The following is a 24,419-nucleotide window of genomic DNA, read 5'->3' on the forward strand; positions in this document are numbered from 1 at the left end:
GTTTGTCGTAGAAACATGAAATTTGGTACGCTTGTACAATTCCCCAAGATGCACAGAAAACCCTCTGGCACCAACGTTGTATGATAAACAGGAAGACGGCCATTTTGCAATGCCAGCCCAATTTTCACACCTTTCTAGCCGTTTACAGCCTCCGCATTTGAACTCCTCCTCCTAGGGATTTCGCTCAGTCGGTTTCAAACTTGGCCATTTTAGTAAAAAGGCATGGGGGACGCAGTTATCTAAACAGTTTGTTTTGGAGCATGCTGAAGGGGAGGGGCCTGACCTCAAAGTTTGACATCTCGCCATGAAAAACGAAACGCTAATAGCTCCTACAGAAAACTGTCTGAGACATCAAACCTTCAGCGATTGATCCACATCCCGTCCCCTGCAAGACTGAATGGTCAAATCATGATATTACTTATGGCCACGCCCCCTGACAACAGGAAGTATAAAGTTTTACGTTGAACGATCCCTATCAGACCCCTGTTACCTGATCAGCATGATAGTGTGTCCAGTGACCGAAGACATGTTGGTGTAACTGGCTTTCCAACATTGACAGTTTTGGGTGGAGCATGTGGGCGGCGCGGCGTGACAAAGTAAGATGTAACGCCATCGCCATATGTTTGGCTCTAAATTCCACAGTTTTGAACCGAGGTGCATCAAAATCAGTAGATCAATCGTTATCCACCCCTTGAACAGGAAACCATGATAATTGGCCAAAAGCCTCCACAGCACCCCTAGAATATTTTAAAACCTCAGCCCCAAGCCATTTTTTCACAGATAATTCTGAAACTCGGTGAACATCTGTATCTTCTCAGGACCTATGAAAAAGTCTCTTGGAGCCCTGATCCAAAACCAACAGGAAGTCGGCCATTTTGGGTCAAAGGGTTATTTTTGGATGTTTTTAATTGCAAATTTTAACGAACTCCTAGGAATTTTGAAGGATTGCCTTCAAACTTGGTTGATATGCCCTTAAGACATTGGAGAGTAAAAGTTATCTAAAGCTTGCATTTTTGTATATGTTAAAGGGGCATGGCCAGGCCTCAAAGTTTTGCTTTACGCTATAAATTTCCAAACACTAACTTCCACATTGAAAGACCAAAATGCACAAAACTTGGCATGACTCATCCCTGTTGGATGCCCGACGATCCACTGTGGTCATATTTTGATGTGAGCAAAGCCCCGCCCCCTCGGAATGGGAAGTCTCTTTTTTAACTTGGAATACTCCCTCTTTGACATCATTGACCTAATAATAATAATAATAATGTCATCACAATGTCAGCACTGTATGTTTCCATACAATGGCGAAATTAGTCTCTGCATTTAACCCATCCACCACCAGGTGGTGCAGTGGGCAGCTATTGAAAGCGCCCGGGAGGCATTTGATTGATTGATTGATTGATTTTATTGTCAATTCTGCATATGTACAGGACATACATAGAAATTGAAATTGCGTTACACTCCTACTCAAGTTGCAGCAAACAACAACATTAGCAAAAATAAACTAACACAACTAGTTATATAAAAAATATAAAAGTAAAAGTGAACAGCAGCAGGACCTCTGATGCAACGTGCTCAATAGTGACTAACAGGAGACAAAGGGACGCTGACTGAAGACAATAACGTGATGAGAGGTAGATAATGGATGTGCAAGGCCAGAGTAAACAATAGTGCAATATAAAGTATAAACCTGAGAAACTTAGTAAAGTGAAGGTGTGCATACCGGTTCTATATAGAGTCACAGTTATGTACTGATGAGGTGATTAAGTGGAAATGACAATACCAGAATTACCAGCATAGACAGGACGAGTTGATCATAACAGTAGTGCAAAATATAATGCAATAAACAGTAGAGTGAGCTTGTAGGCTGTTAAAGTGACCGAGTTCATAAACTATTCATGAAAATAAATAAATGTCCCAGAGCAGTTTTGAAGGGGGGGGGGTGAGGGGGGGGGGGGCAGGAGGCGGGTTGAGGTGGGCAGGGTGGGAGAGGTGGGGGAGGGGGCTGAGGGGGGGCAGGCAGAGAGTTCAGCATCCTCACGGCCTGATGGACGGAGCTGTTCCACAGTCTGCTGGTCCTAGAACTGAGGCTACGCAGTCTCCGCCCTAATGGCAGCAGGTTGAAGAAGCAGTGTAGCGGGTGGTCAAGATCTCCCACCCAGCAGAGGGCTTTACTTCTGAGGCGAGAGCTGTGGAGGTCCTGAAGGCAGGGGAGAGAGGTGCCAATGATCTTCTCAGCTGTCCTCACGATCCGCTGGAGGGATTTGCGGCAGGATGCTGTGCAGGCCCCGTACCACACAGTGGAGCAGCTCATCAGGATGCTCTCGATGGCCCCCCTGTAGAAGGTTGTCATAATGGGGGTGGGGGCTCTCGCTCTTCTCAGCTTGCGGAGGAAGTAGAGCCGTTGGTGAGCCTTTTTGGCCACTGCTGCTGTGTTGATGGTCCAGGAGAGGTCCTCAGAGATGTGCACACCCAGGAACTTGGTGCTGCTCACCCTTTCCACAACAACACCGTTGATGGATAGTGGAGCATGTTTTGTCTGAGTTCTCCTGAAGTCCACAACAATCTCCTTGGTCTTCTCTGTGTTCAGCAAGAGATTGTTGCGTTTGCACCAGGAGACCAGCCGGCTCTCCTCGCTCCTGTAGAGTGACTCATCGTTGTTGCTGATGAGGCCTACCACAGTCGTGTCGTCCGCAAACTTGATGAAGAGGTTGGAGGGGTGTGATGGAGAGCAGTCGTAGGTTAGTAGAGTGAACAGAAGGGGGCTCAGCACACATCCTTGTGGGGCCCCCGTGTTCAGAGTGATGATGCTGGATGTGTTGCTGCCAACCCGTACTGCCTGTGGTCTTCCGGTAAGGAAGTCAAGCAGCCAGTTGCACAGTGATGTGTTCAGACCCAGACTGTCCAGTTTCCAGATGAGTTGTTGTGGAATGATTGTGTTGAATGCAGAACTGAAGTCGATGAAGAGCATTCTGACATAGGTGTCTTTCTTGTCCAGATGTGTGAGGGCTGAATGAAGAGCAGTGGCGACGGCATCATCAGTCGAGCGGTTTGACCGATATGCAAACTGGTAGGGGTCCAGGGAGGGGGGGGAGGGAGGACCTAATGTGTTGCATGACTAGTCGCTCGAAGCACTTCATGAGGATGGAAGTGAGTGCAACCGGGCGGTAGTCGTTGAAGCAGGAGGGAGACGTTTTCTTGGGGACAGGGATTATGGTGGTGGTTTTGAAGCACGTGGGGACCACAGCCTGGCTCAGTGAGGTGTTGTAGATGTCAGAGTACACCTCTGCTAATTCGCCAGCGCAGTCCTTCAGCACGCGACCAGGTATGTTGTCGGGACCAGGAGCTTTCCGAGCGTTGATCTTGCTGAATGCTCTCCTCACCTTGTCCGGGGACAGTGTGATCACCTGGTCTCCAGGAGGGGGGGTGGCTTTTTGTGCAGGTGTGCCATTCTGTGCCTCAAACCGAGCGAAGAACCTGTTCAGGTCATTCAGCAGGGAGGGGGTGCTGTCACAGGTCTGTGGAGAGGGTTTGTAGTCTGTAATGGACTGAATTCCCTGCCACAGGCTCCGAGAGTCTCTGCTGTCCTTGAAGTGTTGGGCTATTTTCTTGGAGTGCTGCCTCTTAGCTTTTTTAATGCCTCTGGACAGGTTGGCCCTAGCTGTCTTCAGGCCTGCCTGGTCTCCAGCAGCGAAGGCAGCATTCCTAGCCTTCAGCAGCTTGTGGACCTCTCCTGTCAGCCATGGCTTCTGATTAGCACGGATGGTGATGGTCTTCAGGACAGTTACATCATCAATGCACTTTGTGATATAAGCAGAGACAGTTTCTGTGTACTCCTGAATGTCAGTGAAGTTGTTGTGAGTAGCAGCCATTTTAAACACATTCCAGTCCGTGGTGCTAAAACAGTCCTGGAGTGCCTCAGATGAGCCCTCAGGCCACACTCGTATCTGCTTCAGAACTGGTTTGTTGACTTTAACCAGTGGTCTGAATGCTGGCATTAACATCACAGTCAGATGGTCAGAAGCACCAAGGTGGGGGAGGGCCCGGGTTTTGTAAGCTCCTCTCCGTGTGGTGAAGACCTGATCCAGCGTGTTATTGCCTCGTGTTAGAAAGTCTATATGTTTATAAAGTCCAGAAAACACACTCTTTGGTTCTGCATGGTTGAAATCACCAGCCAGGATGAGAAAAGCATCCGGGTGGGCTGTCTGCTGCTCACTGATGTTCTGATATAGTTCGTTCAGCGCTTCGCTCCTGATGTTAGCGGAGCTCGGAGGCAGATAAACAGCAGCTATCAGCACAGCTGAGAACTCCCTCGGTAGATAAAACGGTCTGCACTTTATAATCATCAGTTCCACCACCGGTGAGCAGTACTTGCAGACCACAACAGCGTTGCGACACCAAGCATCACTAATGTAAACACAAAGTCCGCCGCCGCGTGTTTTACCTTCAGTGAGGACTCGGTCCGCTCGGTAGCATGTCCGCCGCTCGAGCTGAACTGCGTGGTCCGGGATGTTGTCTTTAAGCCAAGTTTCCGTGAAAACATAAACACAACAGTCCCTCACGGTCTTCTGAGTTGACTGAAGTAAGCGGATGTCATCCAGTTTGTTGTCCAGAGAGCGTACGTTGGCCAGTATCATGGAGGGGATGGCTGGCTTGTGTGGGCTAGCAGCTAGCCTCGCTCTTATACCTCCGCGCTTACCCCTCTTCTGCAGCCTCTCGTTCCGCTTGTGGCGCTTCCATTGTGGGCGCAGCGCAGCGGAGGGGGTCGGTGGTGGAGCCGGAGTTCTGAGTAAGCCGCTAGCACGCAGCCCCTCTCGAAGTTCAGAGCTAAGCTTGAAAAGTGAGCTTTTGCCGACATCAAGCAGCGATTCACGGCTGTATGTGCGCTTCAAGACGTGAGCGCACGACGGAGACGTGCAAAAATACTGCGATTTACAGGAAAAAACACATGAAAAAGCTGCATTCTCGGGAGAGAGTGTAGCCGCAGCGTGTGCACGCGCCGCCATTTCAGGATGATCCTGTGTTAGAAGACTGATAATATGGTCTGACTTGTGTTACGTCGGGATGAGGGCTGGCTGCGGGTCACCGGTCACCCAGAGATCCCCTCTCGGACCTAGGACCCGCCTCCAGCCCACGTCGCTTCCCCCGGCTCGAATCTCCTTCAGAAGTGGCAACTCATTAACAATAAATCAAGGAAACATGAATTCAGTTTTATCAATTATATTAAATCAATGGAGGAAAAGGTTACAGTTCACAGTGCTGGTCTCTCCAGTCTGTGATGCGTTCACAAACCCGGAAGAGCCCCGATGTCCCGTGTCATTACTCATTTATAGGGTCCTAGACTCCTCTTTCGCAGAAAGGGATTTCAACTTGTCAGTGTATGAGGGGGCGTGATTAAGTGTGATCTCAGTGGATCTCATGTGGTTCTGATGTGTTAGGAAATATGAGACGGTGCTTCAAAAAGCCTTTCTACGGATGTAGCAAGCATTTTAAACTATGTTCCTTGATGGATATTGAATCCCAGGGAGACTATTTTTAGAGTTGCTGGCCCAGTTTAACCCAGTCAGAACCGGGTCATAATTTCATTATAATCCCGTCTCTGAGCAGATCAAAACCATAGGACCAGTGTAGATAAAAATATCAAACACTTGATTTAAAGCACAAACCGTTTTTGCTTGAGGATGTGGGCGTGGCAGTGTGGCGAATTAAGAAGTGACGTTGCAATACGTTTGACTCTAAATTGCACAGATTTCAGCCAAGGTGCACCAAAATCAGTATGATCGATCGTTATCCGCCCCTTGAACAGATGTCTATGATAAGTGGCCAATAGCCTCCACAGCGCCACCTACATTATTCCTACAGTTATAGCTCAGTGATACAACATCCGATCTGCCCCAGATTTATTGTGCGTCATCAGTGAGGACTTTTAGACACATTGATATTGTGGTTTAACAAATGACTCTAGTGTGCCCCCTAGATTATTCCAACAGTTATATCTCAATGATACATCATTCTATACGGAACAGATTTTTGGTGCATCATCTGTGAGCATTTCTAGATACATTGGTATTGTTGTTTAACAATTGACTCAAGTTTGCCCCCTAGATTATTCAAACTGTTATATCTCAGTGATATATCATCTGATCTAAGCCAGATTTTGGGTACGTCATTAGTGAGCCCTTCTACACACACAGGTATTGTTGTTTAACTTTTCACTCCAGTGCACCCCCTAGATTATTCCAACAGTTATATCTCAGTGAAATATCATCCAATGTGTACCAGATTTTATGTGCGTGATCAGTGAGCACTTGTAGACACATTGGTATTGTTGATTCTTGACATCACTTAAGCCCACCTACTCAGAGAAAAAAATGTTGATTATTGGATGACATTTCCAGCTTCGCACTGTGTAAGATATTAGACTGAAACTTTGTTCGCTAACTGTTGATTACCACACATGACATGTTGAAAAGCATAAAGGAAGTGCTTGTCAAACATTCGCCACAAAACTGGAAGTCACCATAACTCCTGTCTGGAAGGTCAAATTTTGCCTATACTTGTAAGACTTGCAGCTGGACATGTAACAAAATGGACGGAAGGCGATGTCGAAGATTCTGGAAATGCGCCTCGTGGTGAACGTGTGCAAGATTGGCATGAGAGAGTTTGCGATGGTGACTGGGTGGACTAGCTGGAGCTCCCGCGGTCACCATAAGGCCGGAGCGGCACTTTGCTGTGAGGGCCTCCAATGCTGCTTACATCTTTAATTCATCTTGTTGTCCAATGAGTGGACGTTCGACAGAAAGAGAGAGGGTATTGAGAGTTTGCTAACTTTAGCGTTAGCACGTAGCCTCACCAGAATTCCAGACCGACAACCTTAATTCTTAAGCTGGGAGCAGTGCTTCCTCCTCTGCCCATTGATGTGCCTCTGCTGCAGCTTTCAGGTAGATGAATCAGAATCAAAATAAACTTTATTATAATTGCACCAAAATACAATGAGAATATGTCCGTACAGTCGTCCAAAAGATGGGCGGAGTGCACGTAGCTGCTGCTATACAGAGCGGCCTTCTTATCCTTTTCAGAATACATTTTTTAGATAGACAAAATGGACAAAGCCACGAGGAGATGATAGTGGCATTACAAAAAAAGGTCTCTTCACACCTTGTCCTAACAGTACATGATTTAAGACGTGAAAAAACTCTGCCAGCAAGCACATTTATGAACACATTACATATGCATTTGACGAAGAGATGGTCCGTGAAGCACTAACATATAGTCCATTGTCCTGATAAGATGATGGTCAGCCGGCACAGTTCTGATAAGCCTCCACAGAATTGGGGGTGGGGTGGGGTGTTTACACATTTCCCAGAATTAATTGATGTCGGCCTGTTTCGAGGCCAACCGGGGAGTCAGATTCAGATAATCCACAATTGTTGATTTATTCAGGCCGAATAGTTTTCCTTGTCAGCCTTGAGTCTTTACTGGTACTTCCAAGGTCCGAAATGGCCAGATTAGGGATGCATTCTACTGGTTCATGCTTACGAGCCTCTTCAAGGTTGTTTTCATACTGACGAGTCCCAAAGCCACAGGTGGCCTGCGATTCAAATAATTTCCATCTTACGGTTTAGCTCGTAAATCAGCTGATTTTGAGTCCTCAAAGCACGAACCAAACCTTCACATAGGCAGCAGCCTGACGAGGTCCAAATTAGCTGTGGCCGTCTTCTTTGTATGTTGATGAACCCGGATCCAGACTATTCCAAAAACAGGTAACCTGTTATCATAAATCCAATTATATGCATTTCAGCATCCTCGATCGACAGCAGAGGTAGACGCATCACATTCCACTTCCCCAGAGATATATCCAGCTGCACGTGTCATTCGAGCAGATGAGGGTTCTCCAGGACCCTGTCGCTTTGTTGAGAAGATTTTGTCATTTGCGTTGAAAGTCCAGTTGGTCAGATTCGTAACAGTAGTTTTCATTTTGGAAGATGCGTAAAAATAGGAGCTACTCCGATACACAGGCAGAGAGCAAAAAAGCAGGAGGAGAACAGGGAGAGCGAAGAGAAAGTGTGCGTCTCGTTACAGTTCCAGTGAGGAAAAATAAAATAAGATGACTTTAAGATCTGCATTCTGCCGAGCATAGACTTGAGTTCGCTGTTGACCTTTGCTATATTTCATGGCAAATCCACTCTTATTCTCATCAATTCGTTTAGACTATAATTCACACGCATAAACTGTGCAGTCAGGCACGGAGTTGATTTCAAAACTCCTAAAAACTGGGATCGCACCGGGAGCCTGTGAAGCTGCAGCTACAGAGAGAGCAACCATCTTGAGAATGTGGCTCAAGAATGTGGCTCTGAGGCTCAATGTGATTTAATCTGTATAAAGTCCAACAATTTTCATTTAGGTCATCTAGACAGTTTCTTTTTTTGTTTTTTGTATAAATAAAGGTTGAATGAATGGTCACAGCTGAGACAGAATTGATGACACATTGTCCTAGAATATCTTCTAACAACATTTGTCTGGCTGATGGGGCATGCTCTGGTCTCAGCTGACATCTGCTCTGATAAACTGGTTTTACTTTTGTGATCAGTTTCAAATCATTATTACAGTCTCAGATTGATGAACGTCTGGAGACTTTGAGGGATTCATCCAAAACACGATGAACATCTTTCTCTTCATACCAGTTGAACATGAAACATTGATTTTGAATGTTTGAGGTGGTTGTAGTTCTCATCTTTCTGAAAAGTTTGGAGTTCAAATGTGCTTTATTTTTGTAGCTTTCTAGTTTTAGCATTACTTCCATTAAATTATTTCAGGTGCTTGCTTTTTTCCACTTTGCTTAGAATAGTGAAGCATTGAAACTATGCAGTGGTGTAAATAATCCCAAATAAAACATTCAAATGAACTATTTTAGTTTTAACCAGATACGTAATTTTATTAACTGCAGATTTTTAAAATATCTATAATAATGTTAGTTATGTATGGAAATGCAAAAGAAAAGTAACCAACAATCCTCTTTCATATGAAAGAGTTTAAATCCTGACTGACAGTCAACAGAAACACTTCCCTAGTGTTTATTGGAGCCCTCCTGCCCCCTACATCTTTAGACCAGATCACCTGCTCTCAGGTTCAGTCCAGTCTGATTGCACATGTTAACCCAGCATTGTTTTTTTGGCAGCTGAAAAAGGGGCCACCAGTTCCTCCTCCACCCAAAGTCACACCCACCAACGAAGTGGCTGAGGAGCAGATTGTTGACCTGTTTGGTGGAGAATTTCTACCTGGTCCGTCACCGTCACTGGTATGGAAAAAAACGAACACCACTTATATACATTGTAAAGTCAACAATTCAGCAGTTTTCATTTTGTCCACAGCCCAATGAACGACCAGGAGAATCTCTCCTTGATCTTGACTTTGATGCTTTCCAGCCAGATGAAAATGTTTCACCGATACCTCAGGTACTCCTCACCAACAGACACGACAACCACCAAATTCTTGTTGATTCACTCTTAGTTTAAAAGGTAATTTAGGTGATATGAACAATGTGCATAACGACCAGCTTCTCCTGGGTAATGGGTAACCAGGGATAAAAGCTTCATCTATCGCACCTCCCGAGAACTTTCTGTGCAAGCTTATCAGAACTGCTGGCTGAAACAACATCATCCGATCTGAAAAATGTTCATGGACAAATCTCAACACCTTGACATCAAATGCATATGTAAGCATCTAAAAAAGTTAAACCTGGTCCTCTGGCCATTAAAAAAACAAAATAATTTTTTTTTAGAAACGTTTCGTCTTTCATCCGAATGACTTCTTCAGTCTGAGGTGCTGTATTCAGCTCAGTCTTATAAATAACACCTTCTCATAGTGGATCAACCAGTTTGCTGCTGACAACCAAAACCAGCTGCTCACATAATCAATCTGGCATCTGTACTCATCCCTTTAGTTGGCAGCTCAGAACACCACATACAGAACACCATGGACTTTGTGGATAAGGTGAGGGATGTCATCATGGAGACTGATGAAACAATGGTCTCTTTTGATGTCACATCACTCTTTACGTGCATTCCTGTTGATGATGCAGTAGAGGTGGTCAGTTTAAAATTAAAATCAGACACCACTCTGAGCAGCAGGACCACGCTTTCTACAGAACAACTCTGTCAACTCTTGAAACTGTGCCTGCAGTCAACCTACTTCACATATGGGGAGCAATAATATAGGCAGAAACATGGGTGTGCTATGGGGTCTCCAGTTTCTCCTATTGTTGCCAACCTGTTCATGAGCCTTGACGTCCTTTTCAGGGACACCACCAAGTCATTGGTTCAGGTATGTTGATGACACCTGGGTTAAAATTAAATCTCAGGAAGTCCAACATTTTACTGACCACATCAACTCTGTGGATAAATACATCAAGTTCACACGAGAAGATGTAAAAAATGGCAGGTTGGCTTTCTTGGACTGTGAGGTCTCAGTCTCTGATAAAGGACATTTGCAAACCGAGGTGTACTGCAAACCCACCCACACAGACCAGTATTTGCAGTTTGACTCCCATCACCCTTTGGAGCACAAGTTAGGAGTCATCAGGACTCTGTACCACAGAGCAGACAGCATCCCCACTAGCTCAGGAGCCAGGCAGAAGGAGAAATCCTACACAAGACAGGCTCTAGAGCAATGTGGATATCCTAACTGGGCCTTCCTGAAAGAAGAAACCCAAACAGGACTCCAGTCAGCCAACAGGTGAAAAGGAGGAACCCAGACCCAGACCAGTGGTCATTCCATATGTTGAGGGAGTATCAGAGAAACTGAGACGTTTATTTTCTAAACATAACGTCCCAGTGGCTTTTAAACCCCAAAATACATTACGGCAAAGAATGGTTCATCCCAAAGATCCAGTCCCCCAGCACAAACAGAGTAATATTGTGTATGCTGTTCAGTGTCAGGAGGGTGATCAGTCTCGCATCGGGGAAACTAAACAGCCACTGGCCAAAAGGATGGACCAGCTCAGAAGATCAACATCATCAGACCAGGACTCTGCGGTCTACACTCATCTCCAGGCCAGCGGTCACTCTTTCAGGGATGAAGATGTTCACATCCTGGACAGAGAGGAACAATGATTTGAGAGAGGAGTAAAGGAGGCCATCTTTGTGAAAAGAAACCGTCCATCATTAAACAGGGGTGGAGCCTCCGGGTTCAACTGTCCCCCTCTTACAATGCTGTGATTGCTAGTATCACTCAGCCCTCTGTGAACAGTAAACAGCCATCAGGTGCTAATGACCCATTGTTAGGCTGATGGTCCTTCTTGAGCATGTGATCAGCTGGTTCTGGTTGTCAGCAACAAACTGGTTGATCCACTCTGAGAAGGTGCTATTTAAGAGACTGAGCTGAATACAGCACCTCAGACTGAGGAAGTCTTTCGGATGAGAGACGAAACGTTTCTACTTTTTTTTTTTTTTTTGAATGTCCAGAGGACCAAATTGAACTTTTTTGGATTTTTCTACCTGGATTTTTGAGCATGCATCAGGTTAAATTTATATGCATCTTTTATGATTGCCTTATGTTGTCATTGTTGTCCACTGTTGTCATCACTCTTTGTTAAAACCAGGTCTCTCTTGTAAATGAGTCCTCGTGGCTCAATGGGAAAGATAACCTGTTTAAATAAAGGTTGAATGAATGAATAAGATGACTATATCGATATAAATGATAGTGTTATATTTGAAAATCTGCCTGCTGTCTTCTCTTTCTCCCAGCGGCCATTCCTCTCCCTCACTGAAGCCCAGCCCCTCACTCGCTCCCCCCGTTTCCTGCTTCTCCAGGTGGAGCGACACGTAGCATTCACAGAGCAGCTGGTGAACAGGAAAAAAATAATGGCGATAGTTTAGATTTAATTTGTCAGATGTGCAGCAGAAAAATGTTTTCTGTAGACAATGCCGAAAACAAGTCTCGACAAAAGCTTCGAGCACAACAAACCTTTTTCACCATTTAAACAGTGCCATAAAGTGGAGTATGAAAAGTGTCAAACGTTGTGCTCCAGCTCCGGCTGTGAAGACTTCCCAGCTTCCTGCCCTGAAACAAACTACCAGTACGGTACAAAACTCATTTAGCTGTGCTGTGCCTTATGAGAGGAACAGAGAGGTAGCGCAACATTAATAAAGCAGCAGTTTTATTGCTAAAGACACGGTCCATATCGGTTAACAAGACGGCTAAAGTTAGCTGTCTTGTTAACCGCTAAGGACTGTATCTTTAGTGATATGATTTTCTTTTCGTTTAACCTTTATTTCTTCAGGTTAATCCTATTGACCCTCTGGGACTCATTTACAAGAGACACCTGGTTTTAACAAAGAGAGATGACAACAGTGAACAACAAAGACAGCAATAGACAATCAAAGGATGGGTACAAATTGAGAATAACAAGTGAAAATAAAATGGTATCCATCCATCCATCCATCCATTATATTTACCCGCTTCTTCCTTTTTTGATCACGGGGGTCGCTGGTGCCCATGTCCAGCTGTCACTGTGTGAGAGGCGGGGTACACCCTGGACTGGTCTCAAGTCCATCACAGGGACACATAGAGACAAACGAGACAAGCCATTCTCTCACCTAAGGACAATTTAGAGTTACCAATCAGCCTATCATGCATGTTTTTGCTCTGTGGGAGGAAACTGGAATACCCAGAGAAAACCCACGCATGCACGGAGAGAACATGCAAACTCAACCCAGAAAGGCCTCTGGACCATGATTTGAACCAGGATAACCTGCTCTCTGAGAGGCAGCAGCTCTACCAGTTGTGCCATTATGCTGCAAAATAAAATGGTATTAAATAAAAATGTAACAAAATAAAAAACCAAACAGCTAGGCGATGTAGAAAACTAAAAAACAAGAGCATGTCTGTATTGGTTTTTCCCAGGAACTTAACAATGTTTAAAGCTACTTAGAAAGGTAAAGGTCAAGCCACTGCTTTATTAATGTGGCACTACCTCTCACTGTAAGACTTGAAAATCTGTACAGTAGATTTTCTTTTCTGTCCGTCTAACTTCACGCAGCCTCCTCCTCCCTCCCTGAATACAAGCAGCCCCTCACTGCTGCTTCACATGCTTACTAACGTCGTGAAGTTGGCGCAGCTGAAGAGGATTATTATTTAATATATGTAAATAAATGTCTAAAAAACAAACTTTAAGATAACTTTAAGACAGTATCATACTTTTATTATTTCATTTTATGCTTATGTTTATTAAATGTTTAATTGTTAAATGGTTATTGTTGCACCGGCGTCTGAGAGTAATGTAATTTCAATCCTGTGTATGTTCTGAACATATTGCAGTTTTTGACAATAAAGTGACTTAGACTTTGACTTAGATATGTAAATAGTTTATTTTTTATACATTTATTTTGTAGAGTTACAGCTATTTGCTAATAAATGTGCCTGTGTGGCAACTTGGACAAAGTTTTGAATCAGAAATATATTTTTTATTACATTATGGAAAGAAAAAATATTGATATATATATTGTATATCACGATTTATCTTAAAACATCAAGATATAAATTTTGGTCCATATCGCCCAGCTCTTCCTGTGAATCTGCCACCAGCAGGAAGGGCCATAAAAGTCGGGTGCATGATGCCATGGGCAGTGGCCGAAGGCGGGGACCTTGGCACTCTGACCCTGGCTTACCAAGGCTGGCTCTTGGGACATGGAACGTGACCTCTCTGGTGGGGAAGGAGCCTGAGCTTGTGCGTGAGGTTGAGAGGTACAGACTAGATATAGTTGGGCTCATCTCGACGCACAGCATGGGCTCTGGAACCGTTCTCCTTGAGAGGGGCTGGACCTTATTCCACTCTGGAGTTGCCCATGGTGAGAGGCGTCGAGCTGGTGTGGATCTACTTGTAGCCCTCCGACTTGGTGCCTGTGTGTTCGAGTTTTCCCCAGTAGATGAGAGGGTGGCTTCCCTTCGCCTTCAGGTTGGGGGATGGGCTCTGACTGTTGTTTGTGCCTATGCACCGAACGGCAGTTTAGAGTATCCGGCCTTCTTGGAGTCCTTGGCAGGGGTGCTGGAAGGTACGCCAGCTGGGGACTCCTTTATTCTGCTGGGGGACTTCAATGCCCATGTGGGTAATGACAATGTGATCTGGAGGGGCGCGATTGAGAGGAACGGCCTCTCTGATCTGAACCCGAGCGGTGTTCTGTTGTTGGACTTCTGTGCTCGTCATAGTTTATCCATCACAAACACCATGTTCGAACATAAGGGTGTCCATAAGTGCACTTGGCACCAGGACGCCCTAGGTCGTAGATGAATGATAGACTTCATAGTCGTGTCATCTGATTTGCGGTTGTTTGTTTTGGACACTCGGGTGAAGAGAGGTGCTGTCAACTGATCACCACCTGGTAGTGAGTTGGATCAGATGGCGAAGAAAGATGCCGGATAGACCCGGTAGACCCAAACGTGTAGTGAGGGTTTGCTGGGAACGCCTGGCAGAAGAACCCGTCAAAAAGATCTTCAACTCGCACCTCCAGGAGAGCTTTAACTGCATCCCAGCTGAGGTGGGGGACATTGAGTCTGAGTGGGCCATGTTCCCCACCTTACTTGTTGAGGTGGCTGCCTTGAGCTGTGGCCGCAAGGTTGTCGGTGCTTCTCCTGGTGGCCATCCACCAACTCTATGGTGGACACCTCGGGTTAGGAAGGAGTCCTATTGGGCCTTGTTGGCCAGTGGGACTCCGGAGGCAGCTGAGGAGTACCGGAGGACCAAGCGGTCCGCAGCCTTGGCTGTTTCTGAGGCAAAAGCCCAGATGTGGGAGGAGTTCGGTGAGACCTTGGATAACGACTCTTGGTCGGCTCCGAGGAGATTCTGAGAAACTATCAGACAGCTGAGGAGGGGAAAGCAGCACTATACTAACACTGTATTCAATAAAGGTGGGCTGCTGTTTACCTCAACCAGTGATGTCATTGGGAGGTGGAAGGAATACTTCTTGGACCTTCTCAATCCCACCACTTTGGAGGGACTTTGGGGTTGATCCATCCATAACTGTGGCTGAAGTCGCCGAGGTAGTTAAAAAGCTCAGAGGCGGCAGGGCTTCGGGAGTGGATGAGATTCACCCTGATTTCCTTAAGGCTCTGGATGTTATGGGGCTGTCTTGGTTGACATGCCTTTGTAACGTCACGTGGACATCGGGGTCAGTGCCGTTGGATTGGCAGACTGGATTAGTGGTTCCCCTCGGTGTGCTCCAATTATAGGGGCATCACTCTCAGCCTCCCTGGTAAGGTCTATTCAGGGGGTACTGGAGAAGCAAGTCCAATCGTTGGTCGAACCTCAGATCCAGGAGGAACAGTGCGGGTCCCTTCCTGGCTGTGGAACACTGGATCAGCTCTTTACCCTCACTAGGGTCCTCAAGGGGTCATGGGAGTTTGTCCATCCAGTCTACATGTGTTTTGTGGGTTTGGGGAAGGCATTTGACCATGTTCCTCAGGGTACATTGTGGGGGGTGCTCCGTGAGTATGGGATTGGGGCCTGTTGCTACGGGCTGTTCAGTACCTAGACAAGCAGTGCAAGAGCTTGGTTCGCATTGCCGGCAGTAAGTCGGACCCCTTCAGAGTGGGAGTTGGACTCCACCAGGGCTGCCCGTTGTCACAGATTCCATTTATAACTTTAATGGACAGAATTTCTATGTGCAGCCAGTGGGCAGAGAGTTTTCTATTTGGTGGTCTCAGGATTCCATCTCTGCTTTTTGCAGATGATGTGGTCCTGTTGGCGTCATCATGTCATGATCTTCAGCTCTCACTGGTGTGGTTCACAGCCAAGTGTGAAGCAGCTGGGATGAGAATCTGCCCCTCCAAATCTGAGGCCATGGTCCTCAACCGGAAAAGGGTGGATTGTTCTCTCTAGATCGAGAATGAGGTTCTGCCTCAAGTGGAGGAGTTCAAGTATCTCGGGGTGTTGTTCTCGAGTGAGGGAAGAATGGAGCGTGAGATTGACAGATGGATTGGTACAGCATCTGCAGTATTGCGGACTCTGTACCTGTCCATTGTAGTGAAGCGAGAGCTGAGCTGTAAGGCAAAACTCTCTGTTTATGGGTCTGTCTTCGTTCCTACCCTCCTCTATGGTCACGAGCTCTGGGTAGTGACAGAAAGAATTAGATTGTGAATACAGGTGGTTGAAATGAGTTTCCTCCACAGGGTAGCTGGACTCTCCCTTAGAGATAGGGTAAGAAGTTTGGTCATTCGGGAAAGACTCGGATTAGAACCGTTGCTCCTCCACATAGAGAGAAGCCAGTAGAGGTGGTTCGGGCATCTGCTAAGGATGCCCCCTGGACACCTCCTTAGGGAGATGCTTTGGGCTTGTCTGATTGGTAGGAGACCCCGGGGAAGACCCAGGACCCGCTGGAGAAACCGTTTCTCGGTTGGCCTGGGAACGCCTTGGAATTCTCCCAAAAGAGCTGGAAGAGGTGGCTATGGAAAGAGATGTCTGGTGTTCTCTGCTCAAGGTGCTGCCCTTGCGGCCTGACTTCTGAACAAGCAGAATATAATGGATGGATGGATGGATCGCCCAGCCATACTGATCGTGTCGTCGCCATCTTGAATTTCCCCTTCTCTTTCATTCTTTTCATTCATTAGCTCCTCAAAGTACTCCTTCCATTTTCCCGTCACACTCTCCTCACTTGTTAGAACATTACCATTCCTATCTTTAACAAGCAAAACTTTCTGCACCTCCTGTCCAGCCTGATCCCTCTGTCTTGCCAATCTATACAAGTCCTTCTCGCCCTCTTTAGTGTCCAGTCTCCCGTACAACTCATCATACACCTTGTGCTTTGCTTTAGCTACCTCCCTCTTTGCTCTACGTCCCATCTCCTTATATTCCTGTCTTCTCTCTTCAGTCCTCTCACTGTCATATTTCTTCTTGGCTAACCTCTTTCTTTGAACAGCATCCTGCACTTCACTATTCCAACACCAGGTTTCCTTATCATTTTAATTTTTTTTTCATTTACCCTTTATTTATACAGGTAGTCTCATTGAGCCATGAGAACTCATTTTCAAGAGATACCCGTTTAGGGAGCAGATGGTGGGGGTTAAGGGCCTTGCTCAGGGGCCCAGAGTGGGGCAAATGAGGGTGGAGGCAGGTGTGGGTGTTCCACCTTTTCCACCCACATTTTGATGTTGATGATACCGGGAGTTGAACCTGCGACTTTCCGATCACAGGCTCATCTTCTAACCTCTGCGCCACCACTCCCCCATCATCCATTCTCTGTCCAGATGACACACCAAGTACCTTCCTACCTCTCTCTCTAATTACTGTTGCTGTAGTAGTCCAGTCATTAGGAAGCTCTTTCTTACCACCCAGAGCCTTTAACAGCTCCTCTCTGAATTTCTCACAACATTCTTCCTTCTTCATCTTCCACCATTTGGTCTTCTTCTCTGATTTTACTCTTTTTCTCTTCTTCACAACAACAGTCATTCTACACACAACCATCCGATGCTGTCTGGCCTTGCTCTACCCTGCCACAATCTTACAGTCTCCAATCTCCCTCAGGTTTCATCTTCTACACAGAATGTAGTCGACCTGTGTACTACTTCCTCCACTTTTATAGGCCACTCTATGTTCCTCCCTCTTTTGGAAATAAGTGTTGACTACAGCCATTTCCATTCTCTTGGCAAAATCCACCACAATCTGTCCTTCCTGGTTTCTTTCCTTGACACCAAACCTACCCATAACCTCCTCATCCCCTCTGTTACCTTCACCAATATGTCCATCCAGGTCTGCTCCGATCACCACTCTTTCCTCCATGGGAATACTCTCTATCAATTCATTCAGAACTTTCAAAAATGTATCTTTCTCCTCCACATCACATACAACTTGTGGAGCATAACCACTGACAACATTTAGCATCAGAACTTCTACTTCTACCTTCAGACACATCACCCGATCTGACACTCTCTTCACCTCTACCACATTCTTTGCCAACTCCCCCTTCAGGACCACCCCTACTCCATTTCTTTTTCTGTTCACATGTGTCCACACATATCCAAATTGTGTTCACATTATTTTTTTACAATCTCCTACTTTGTCCTGTATTTGTTTGAAATGTGTTTTATGGCCAGTATTTTTCTCATTGATATGTTTTTGTGTCTTTTAGACTGCTGTACCTTGGGATATGTGGTCGGTGAGTAACATCTCGGAGTTGAAATCAAGGGTTAGCCCTATATAACCTCAGTGATAAACGGTCAATATTTTTATTTTAAGTTAACAGAAGTTCTTATTGTTTGTGTATTTGAATATAATTATTTAAATGTGAAAGGTCTAAAGAGTTATGGAATGCTAATATTAATCATATTATCTTTTGTTATCAGGGGAATGCTGAAGCCTCTCAGCTTGTAAGTACAGAAAAAATGTGCACAAAGCTGAAACATTCAGTTATTTGAATTTTTATGTCTTTGTATGGGACTCCTATTTATATATATGTGTGTGTCATATCTTGTGTCTTGGACACTCGGGTGAAGAGAGGAGTGGAGCTGTCCACTGACCACTACCTGGTGGTGAGTCGACTCCGATGGTGGGGGAGGATGCCGGTCAGACCTGGCAGACCCAAACGTATTGTGAGGGTCTGCTGGGAACGTCTGGCAGATTCTCCCGTGAGACGGCGCTTAAACTCCCACCTCAGAGAGAGCTTCGAACACATTCTGGGGGAGGTGGGGGACATGGAGTCAGAGTGGGCCATGTTCCGTGCCTCAATTGTCGAGGCGGCTTATCGGAGCTGTGGCTGCAAGGTTGTCGGTACCTGTAGCGGCGGTAACTCTCGAACCTGGTGGTGGACACCTGTGGTGAGGGATGCTGTCAGGCTGAAGGAGGAGTCTTATCGGGCCTTTTTGGCCTGTGGAACCCCGGAAGCAGCTGATGGGTACCGGCAGTCCAAGCGGCATGCTGCTCGGGTGGTCGCTGAGGCAAAAACTCGGGCGTGGGAGGAGTTCAGAGAGGCCATGGAGGATGACTTCTGCACGGCTTCAAGGCAATTCTGGTCCACCATCCGGTATCTCGGCGGGGGAGCGATACGCCACCAATACTATTTATAGTGGAGGTGGTGTGCTGCTGACCTCAACTTGGGATATCGTGGGTCAGTGGGCAGAATACTTCGAAGACCTCCTCAATCCCACTGGCACATCTTCCACTGAGGAAGCAGAGCCTGGGGACCTTGGGTCAGGCTGTCCAATCTCTGGTGCTGAGGTCACCAAGGTGGCTAAAAAGCTCCTCGGTGGTGTTAAAGACGGGAGCTGGCTGCTGGCCACCGGATCCGGAAACCCCCTCCAGTCCACGTCTTTACCCCCGGCTCGAACCTCCCTCAGAAGTGGCAACTTATACTAATCAATAAATCAAGGAAACGTCAATTAAGTTTTATCAATTATATTAGAAAAGGCAGGAAAAGATTACAATTTACAGCGCTGGACTCTCCAGTCTGTGACGCGTTCACAGACCCAGAAGAAGAGCCCCGATGTCCCGTGTCATTACTCATTTATAGGGTCCTAAGACTCCGCCTTCGCAGAAGGGGAGCTCAACCTGTCAGTGTATGAGGGGGCATGACTAAGTGTGATCTCAGTGGATCTTATGTGGACTGACGTGTTTGGAAATATGAGACGGTGCTTCAAAAGCTTTTCTACGTGATGTGGCAAGCAGATTAAACTATTTCTTGACTGATATTGAAATCCCAGGGAGACTCTCTTTAGAGTTGCTGGCCCAGTTTAACCCAGTCAGAACCGGGTCATAATTTCATTATAATCCCGTCTCTGAGCAGATCAAAACCATAGGCCCAGTCCAAAATTATCGTAACAATGGTAGGGCCCCAGGGGTGGATGAGATCCGCCCGGAGTTCCTTAAGCACTGGATGTTGTGGGGTTGTGTTGGCTTACACGACTCTGCAATATTGCGTGGACATTGGGGGAAGTTCCCCTGGATTGGTAGACTGGGGTGGTGGTCCCCCTATTAAATAAGGGGGAACGTAGAGTGTGTTCCAACTACGGGGGATCACACTCTTAAGCCTCCCTGGTAAGGTCTATTTGGGGATTCTGGAGAGGAGTGTCCGTCAGATAGTCGAACCTCGGATTCAGAAAGAGCAGTGCGGTTTTCGTCCTGGTCATGGGACACTAGACCAGCTCTATCAGGGTCCTGGAGGGTGCGTGGGAGTTTGCCCAACCAGTCTGCATGTACTTTGTGGACTTAAAGAAGGCGTTCAACCGCGCCCCTCGGGGAGCCCTGTGGGGGTGCTCCGGGAGTATGGCGTACCAGGCCCTTTGATATGGGCTGTTAGGACCCTGTATGACCGGTGTCAGAGCTTGGTCCACATTGCCGGCAGTAAGTTGGGCTCGTTCCCAGTAAGAGTTGGACTCTGCCAAGGTTACCCTTTGTCACAGATTCTGTTCATAACTTTTATGGACATAATTTCTAAGTGCAGCCAAGGTGTTGAGGACATCCATTTTGGTGGCCTTAGGATAGCTTCTCTGTTTTTTGCAGATGATGTGGTCCTATTGGCTTCATCAGGTCATGATCTACAGCTTTCGCTGGAGCAGGTTGCAGCCGAGTGTAACGCGGCTGGGATGAGGATAAATTCCTCCAAATCCGAGGCCATGGCCATGGTCTTGAGCCAGAAAAGAGTAGAGTACCCTCTCTGGGTTGGGGGAGGAGGTCCTGGCCCAAGTGGCGGAGTTTAAGTATCTCGGGGTCTTGTTCACAAATTAGGGAAAAATGGAGCGTGAGATCGATAAGCGGATAGGTGCAGCATTGGCAATGAAGCGGGCGCTGTACCGGTCTGTCGTGGTGAAGAGAGAGCTGAGACAAAAGGTGAAGCTCTCAATTTACCGGTCGATCTACGTTCCTACCCTCATCTGTGGTCATGAGCTTTGGGTTGTGACCGAAAGAATGAGATCTCGGAAACAAGCGGCCGAAATGAGTTTTCTCCGCAGGGTGTCTGGGCTCTCTCTTAGAGATAGGGTGAGAAGCTCGGTTATTCAGGAGGGACTCAGAGTAGAGCCGCTGCTTCTCCACATTGAGAGAAGCCAGTTGATGTGGCTTGGGCATCTAGTTAAGATGTCTCCTGGACGCCTCACTGGGGAGGTGTTCCGGGCACGTCCCACCGGGAAGAGACCCAGAGGAAGACCAAGGACACACTGGAGGGACTATGTTTCTCGGCTGGCCTGGGAATGCCTTGGGATTCCCCTGGAGGAGCTGGCCCAAGTGGCTGGGGAGAGGGAAGTCTGGGCCTCCCTACTTAGGCTCCTACCCCCACGACCCGGCCCCGGATAAGCGCAAGAGAATGGATGGATGGATACATAGTGCCTTGCGAAAGTATTTGGCCCCCTTGAACTTTTCAACCTTTTGCCACATTTCAGGCTTCAAACATAAAGATATAAAATTAAATTTTTTTGTGAAGATTCAACAACAAGTGGGACACAATCGTGAAGTGGAATGAAATTTATTGGATGTGTCAAACTTTTTTAACAAATAAAAAACTGAAAAGTGGGGCATGCAATATTATTCGCCCCCCTTGCATTAATACTTTGTAGCGCCGCCTTTTGCTGCAGTTCCAGCTGCAAGTCTCTCGGGGTATGTCTCTATCAGTTTTGCACATGGAGACACTGAAATTCTTGCCCATTCTTTTTTGCAAAACAGCTCGAGCTCAGTGAGGTTGGATGGAGAGCGTTTGTGAACAGCAGTCTTCAGCTCTTTCCACAGATTCTCGATTGGATTCAGGTCTGGACTTTGACTTGGCCCTTCCAACACCTGGATATGTTTATTTGTGAACCATTCCATTGTAGATGTGTCTTTATGTTTTGGATCATTGTCTTGTTGGAAGATAAATCTCCATCCCAGTCTCAGATCTCTTGCAGACTTAAACAGGTTTTCTTCCAGAATGGTCCAGTATTTGGCCCCATCCATCTTCCCATCAATTCTGACCATCTTCCCTGTCTCTGCTGACGAAAAGCAGGCCCAAACCATGATGCTGCCACCACCATGTTTGACAGTGGGGATGGTGTGTTCAGGGTGATTAGCTGTGTTGCTTTTACGCCAAACATATCGTTTTGCATTGTGGTCAAACAGTTTGATTTTGGTTTCATGTGACCAGAGCACCTTCTTCCACATGTTTGGTGTGTCTCCCAGGTGCTTGTGGCAAACTTTAAACAACACTTTTTATGGATATCTTTGAGAAATGGCTTTCTTCTTGCCACTCTTCCATAAAGGCCAGATTTGTGCAGTGTACGACTGATTGTTGTCCTATGGACAGACTCTCCCACCTCAGCTGTAGATCTCTGCAGTTCATCCAGAGTGATCATGGGCCTCTAGGCTGCATCTCTGATCAGTCTTCTCCTTGTTCCAGATGAAAGTTTAGAGGGATGGCCGGTTTCTTGGTAGATTTGCAGTGGTCTGATACTCCTTCCATTTCAATATGATTGCTTGCACAGTGCTTTTTGGGATGTTTAAAGCTTGGGAAATCTTTTTGTATCCAAATCCGGCTTTAAACTTCTCCACAACAGTATCTCGGACCTGCCTGTTGTGTTCCCTGGTCTTCATGATGGTCTCTGCGCTTTGAACAGAACTCTAAGACTATCACAGAGCAGGTGCATTTATATGGAGACTTGACTACACACAGGTGGATGCTATTTATCATCATCAGTCATTTGGGACAACATAGGATCATTCATAGATCCTCACTGAACTTCTAGAGTGAGTTTGCTGCACTGAAAGTAAATGGGCCGAATAATATTGCATGCCCCACTTTTTAGTTTTTTTTTTGTTAAATAAGTTTGACACATCCAATAAATTTCATTCTACTTCACGATTGTGTCCCACTTGTTGATTCTTCACAAAAAAATTAAATTTTATATCTTTATGTTTGAAGCCTGAAATGTGGCAAAAAGTTGTAAAGTTCAAGGAGGCCGAATGCTTTCGCAAGGCACTGTGTGTGTATATATATATATATATATATATATATATATATACACAGACACTTTCCAAAAAATTAGAATATCATGGAAACGTTAACTTCCATAATTCCATTCAAAAAGTTAATCTTTAAAAGATAATAAATTCAGGGCCCACAATTTAAACGATTTCAAGTATTTGTTTATTTTTACATAATTTGGGCTTCCAGCTCATGAAACCCACGAAAACAGGATTTCAAAAAATTAGAATACCGTGAAGAAATAAGTTCACACTACTCAGTTTTTGCAGAAAAAAAATTAAGAAATTAGGATCACAACAAATCAATCAGAATATGGTACTTTCAAAACCATATGCCAATCTTCAATTCTTTGTTGGGAATCTATTTGCCTTAATCACTGCCTTGATGCGACGTGGCATTGAGACAATCAGCCTGTGGCATTGCCTGGGAGTTATGGAAGCCCAGATTTCCTTGATGCTTCCTATCAGCTCTTCTTTGTTGTTGGTTATGGTGCCCCTCATTTTCCTCTTGAGAATACCCCATTAGATTCTCAATGGGGTTTAGGTCCGGCGAGTTGGCTGGCCAGTCAAGCATTGTGGCATGGGCATCAAGCCAGGTTTTGGTGCTTCTGGCCACATGGGCAGGGGCCAGAAGATGAAATCTGCATCTCCATACAGATCCTCAGCAGACGGATTCATGAAGTTCTCTAAAACATTCTGGTAGACTGTTACGGTGACCTTGGATTTAAGAAAGCAGAGTTTACCAACACCTGCACCGGACATTGCACCCCAAATCATGACTGACTGTGGATATTTCACACTGGACCTCAAGCAGTATGGGCTCTGTTCCTCACCCTTCTTCCTCCAACCCTTGGACCTTGATTTCTGAATGAAAGGCACATTTTACTTTCATCAAAAAAGAGGACAGAGGAACCCGACAGTTGTAGTCTATCTCCTGGATGAGTCTGAATGTGGTGGTTTTTGAAGCTGTGACTCCCGCCTCATTTCACTCTTTCTGGATCTCTGCCAGATTTTGGATCTTCTCTGATAATCCACTGAAGCCCACGGTCATCTCTTTTGCTGGTGCATCTTCTCCTGCCACATTTTGCCCTTCCACTAGACTTTCCATTGATGTGCTTGGACACAGCACTCTGTGAACAACCAGCCTCCTTAGCTATGAACTTCTGTGGTTTACCCATCCTATGGAGGGTATCAGTGATAGTCTTCAGGCCAGTTGTTATGTCTGCAGTCTTCCCCATATTGAACCAAACTGAAGCAATTTAATGACATCTGGGGAAACCTGTGCAGATGCTTTGAGTTTAGTAGATGATTAGTGTCACACTCAGTTTAAAACATTCATACCCTGCAAAATTTGGGCTGATTTCTTGACAGTATTCTATTCTTTTTAAATCCTGTTTTCGTGGGTTTCATAAGCTGGAAGCCCAAATTATGTAAAAATAAACAAATAAATACTTGAAGTTGTTTAAATTGTGGGCCCTGAATCTATCAT

General features: G+C 45.9%; 1 protein-coding gene across 1 annotated transcript in view; it reads left to right on the top strand.

Moving 5' to 3' along the window:
- amph (amphiphysin) overlaps positions 1 to 24,419 on the top strand; it is a gene marked incomplete at its 3' end in the record, with an annotated part of 130,644 nt that overhangs the window by 54,127 nt on the left and 52,098 nt on the right. Inside the window, 4 exon segments of the mRNA XM_037682489.1 lie at positions 9,179 to 9,298; positions 9,372 to 9,455; positions 18,120 to 18,146; positions 18,334 to 18,357. Coding sequence (XP_037538417.1) covers positions 9,179 to 9,298; positions 9,372 to 9,455; positions 18,120 to 18,146; positions 18,334 to 18,357 — 255 coding nt within the window.

This window comes from Nematolebias whitei, chromosome 9 (assembly GCF_014905685.2).
Source record: "Nematolebias whitei isolate Nwh7 chromosome 9, NemWhi1, whole genome shotgun sequence".
NCBI classification, from domain to species: Eukaryota; Metazoa; Chordata; class Actinopteri; order Cyprinodontiformes; family Rivulidae; genus Nematolebias; species Nematolebias whitei.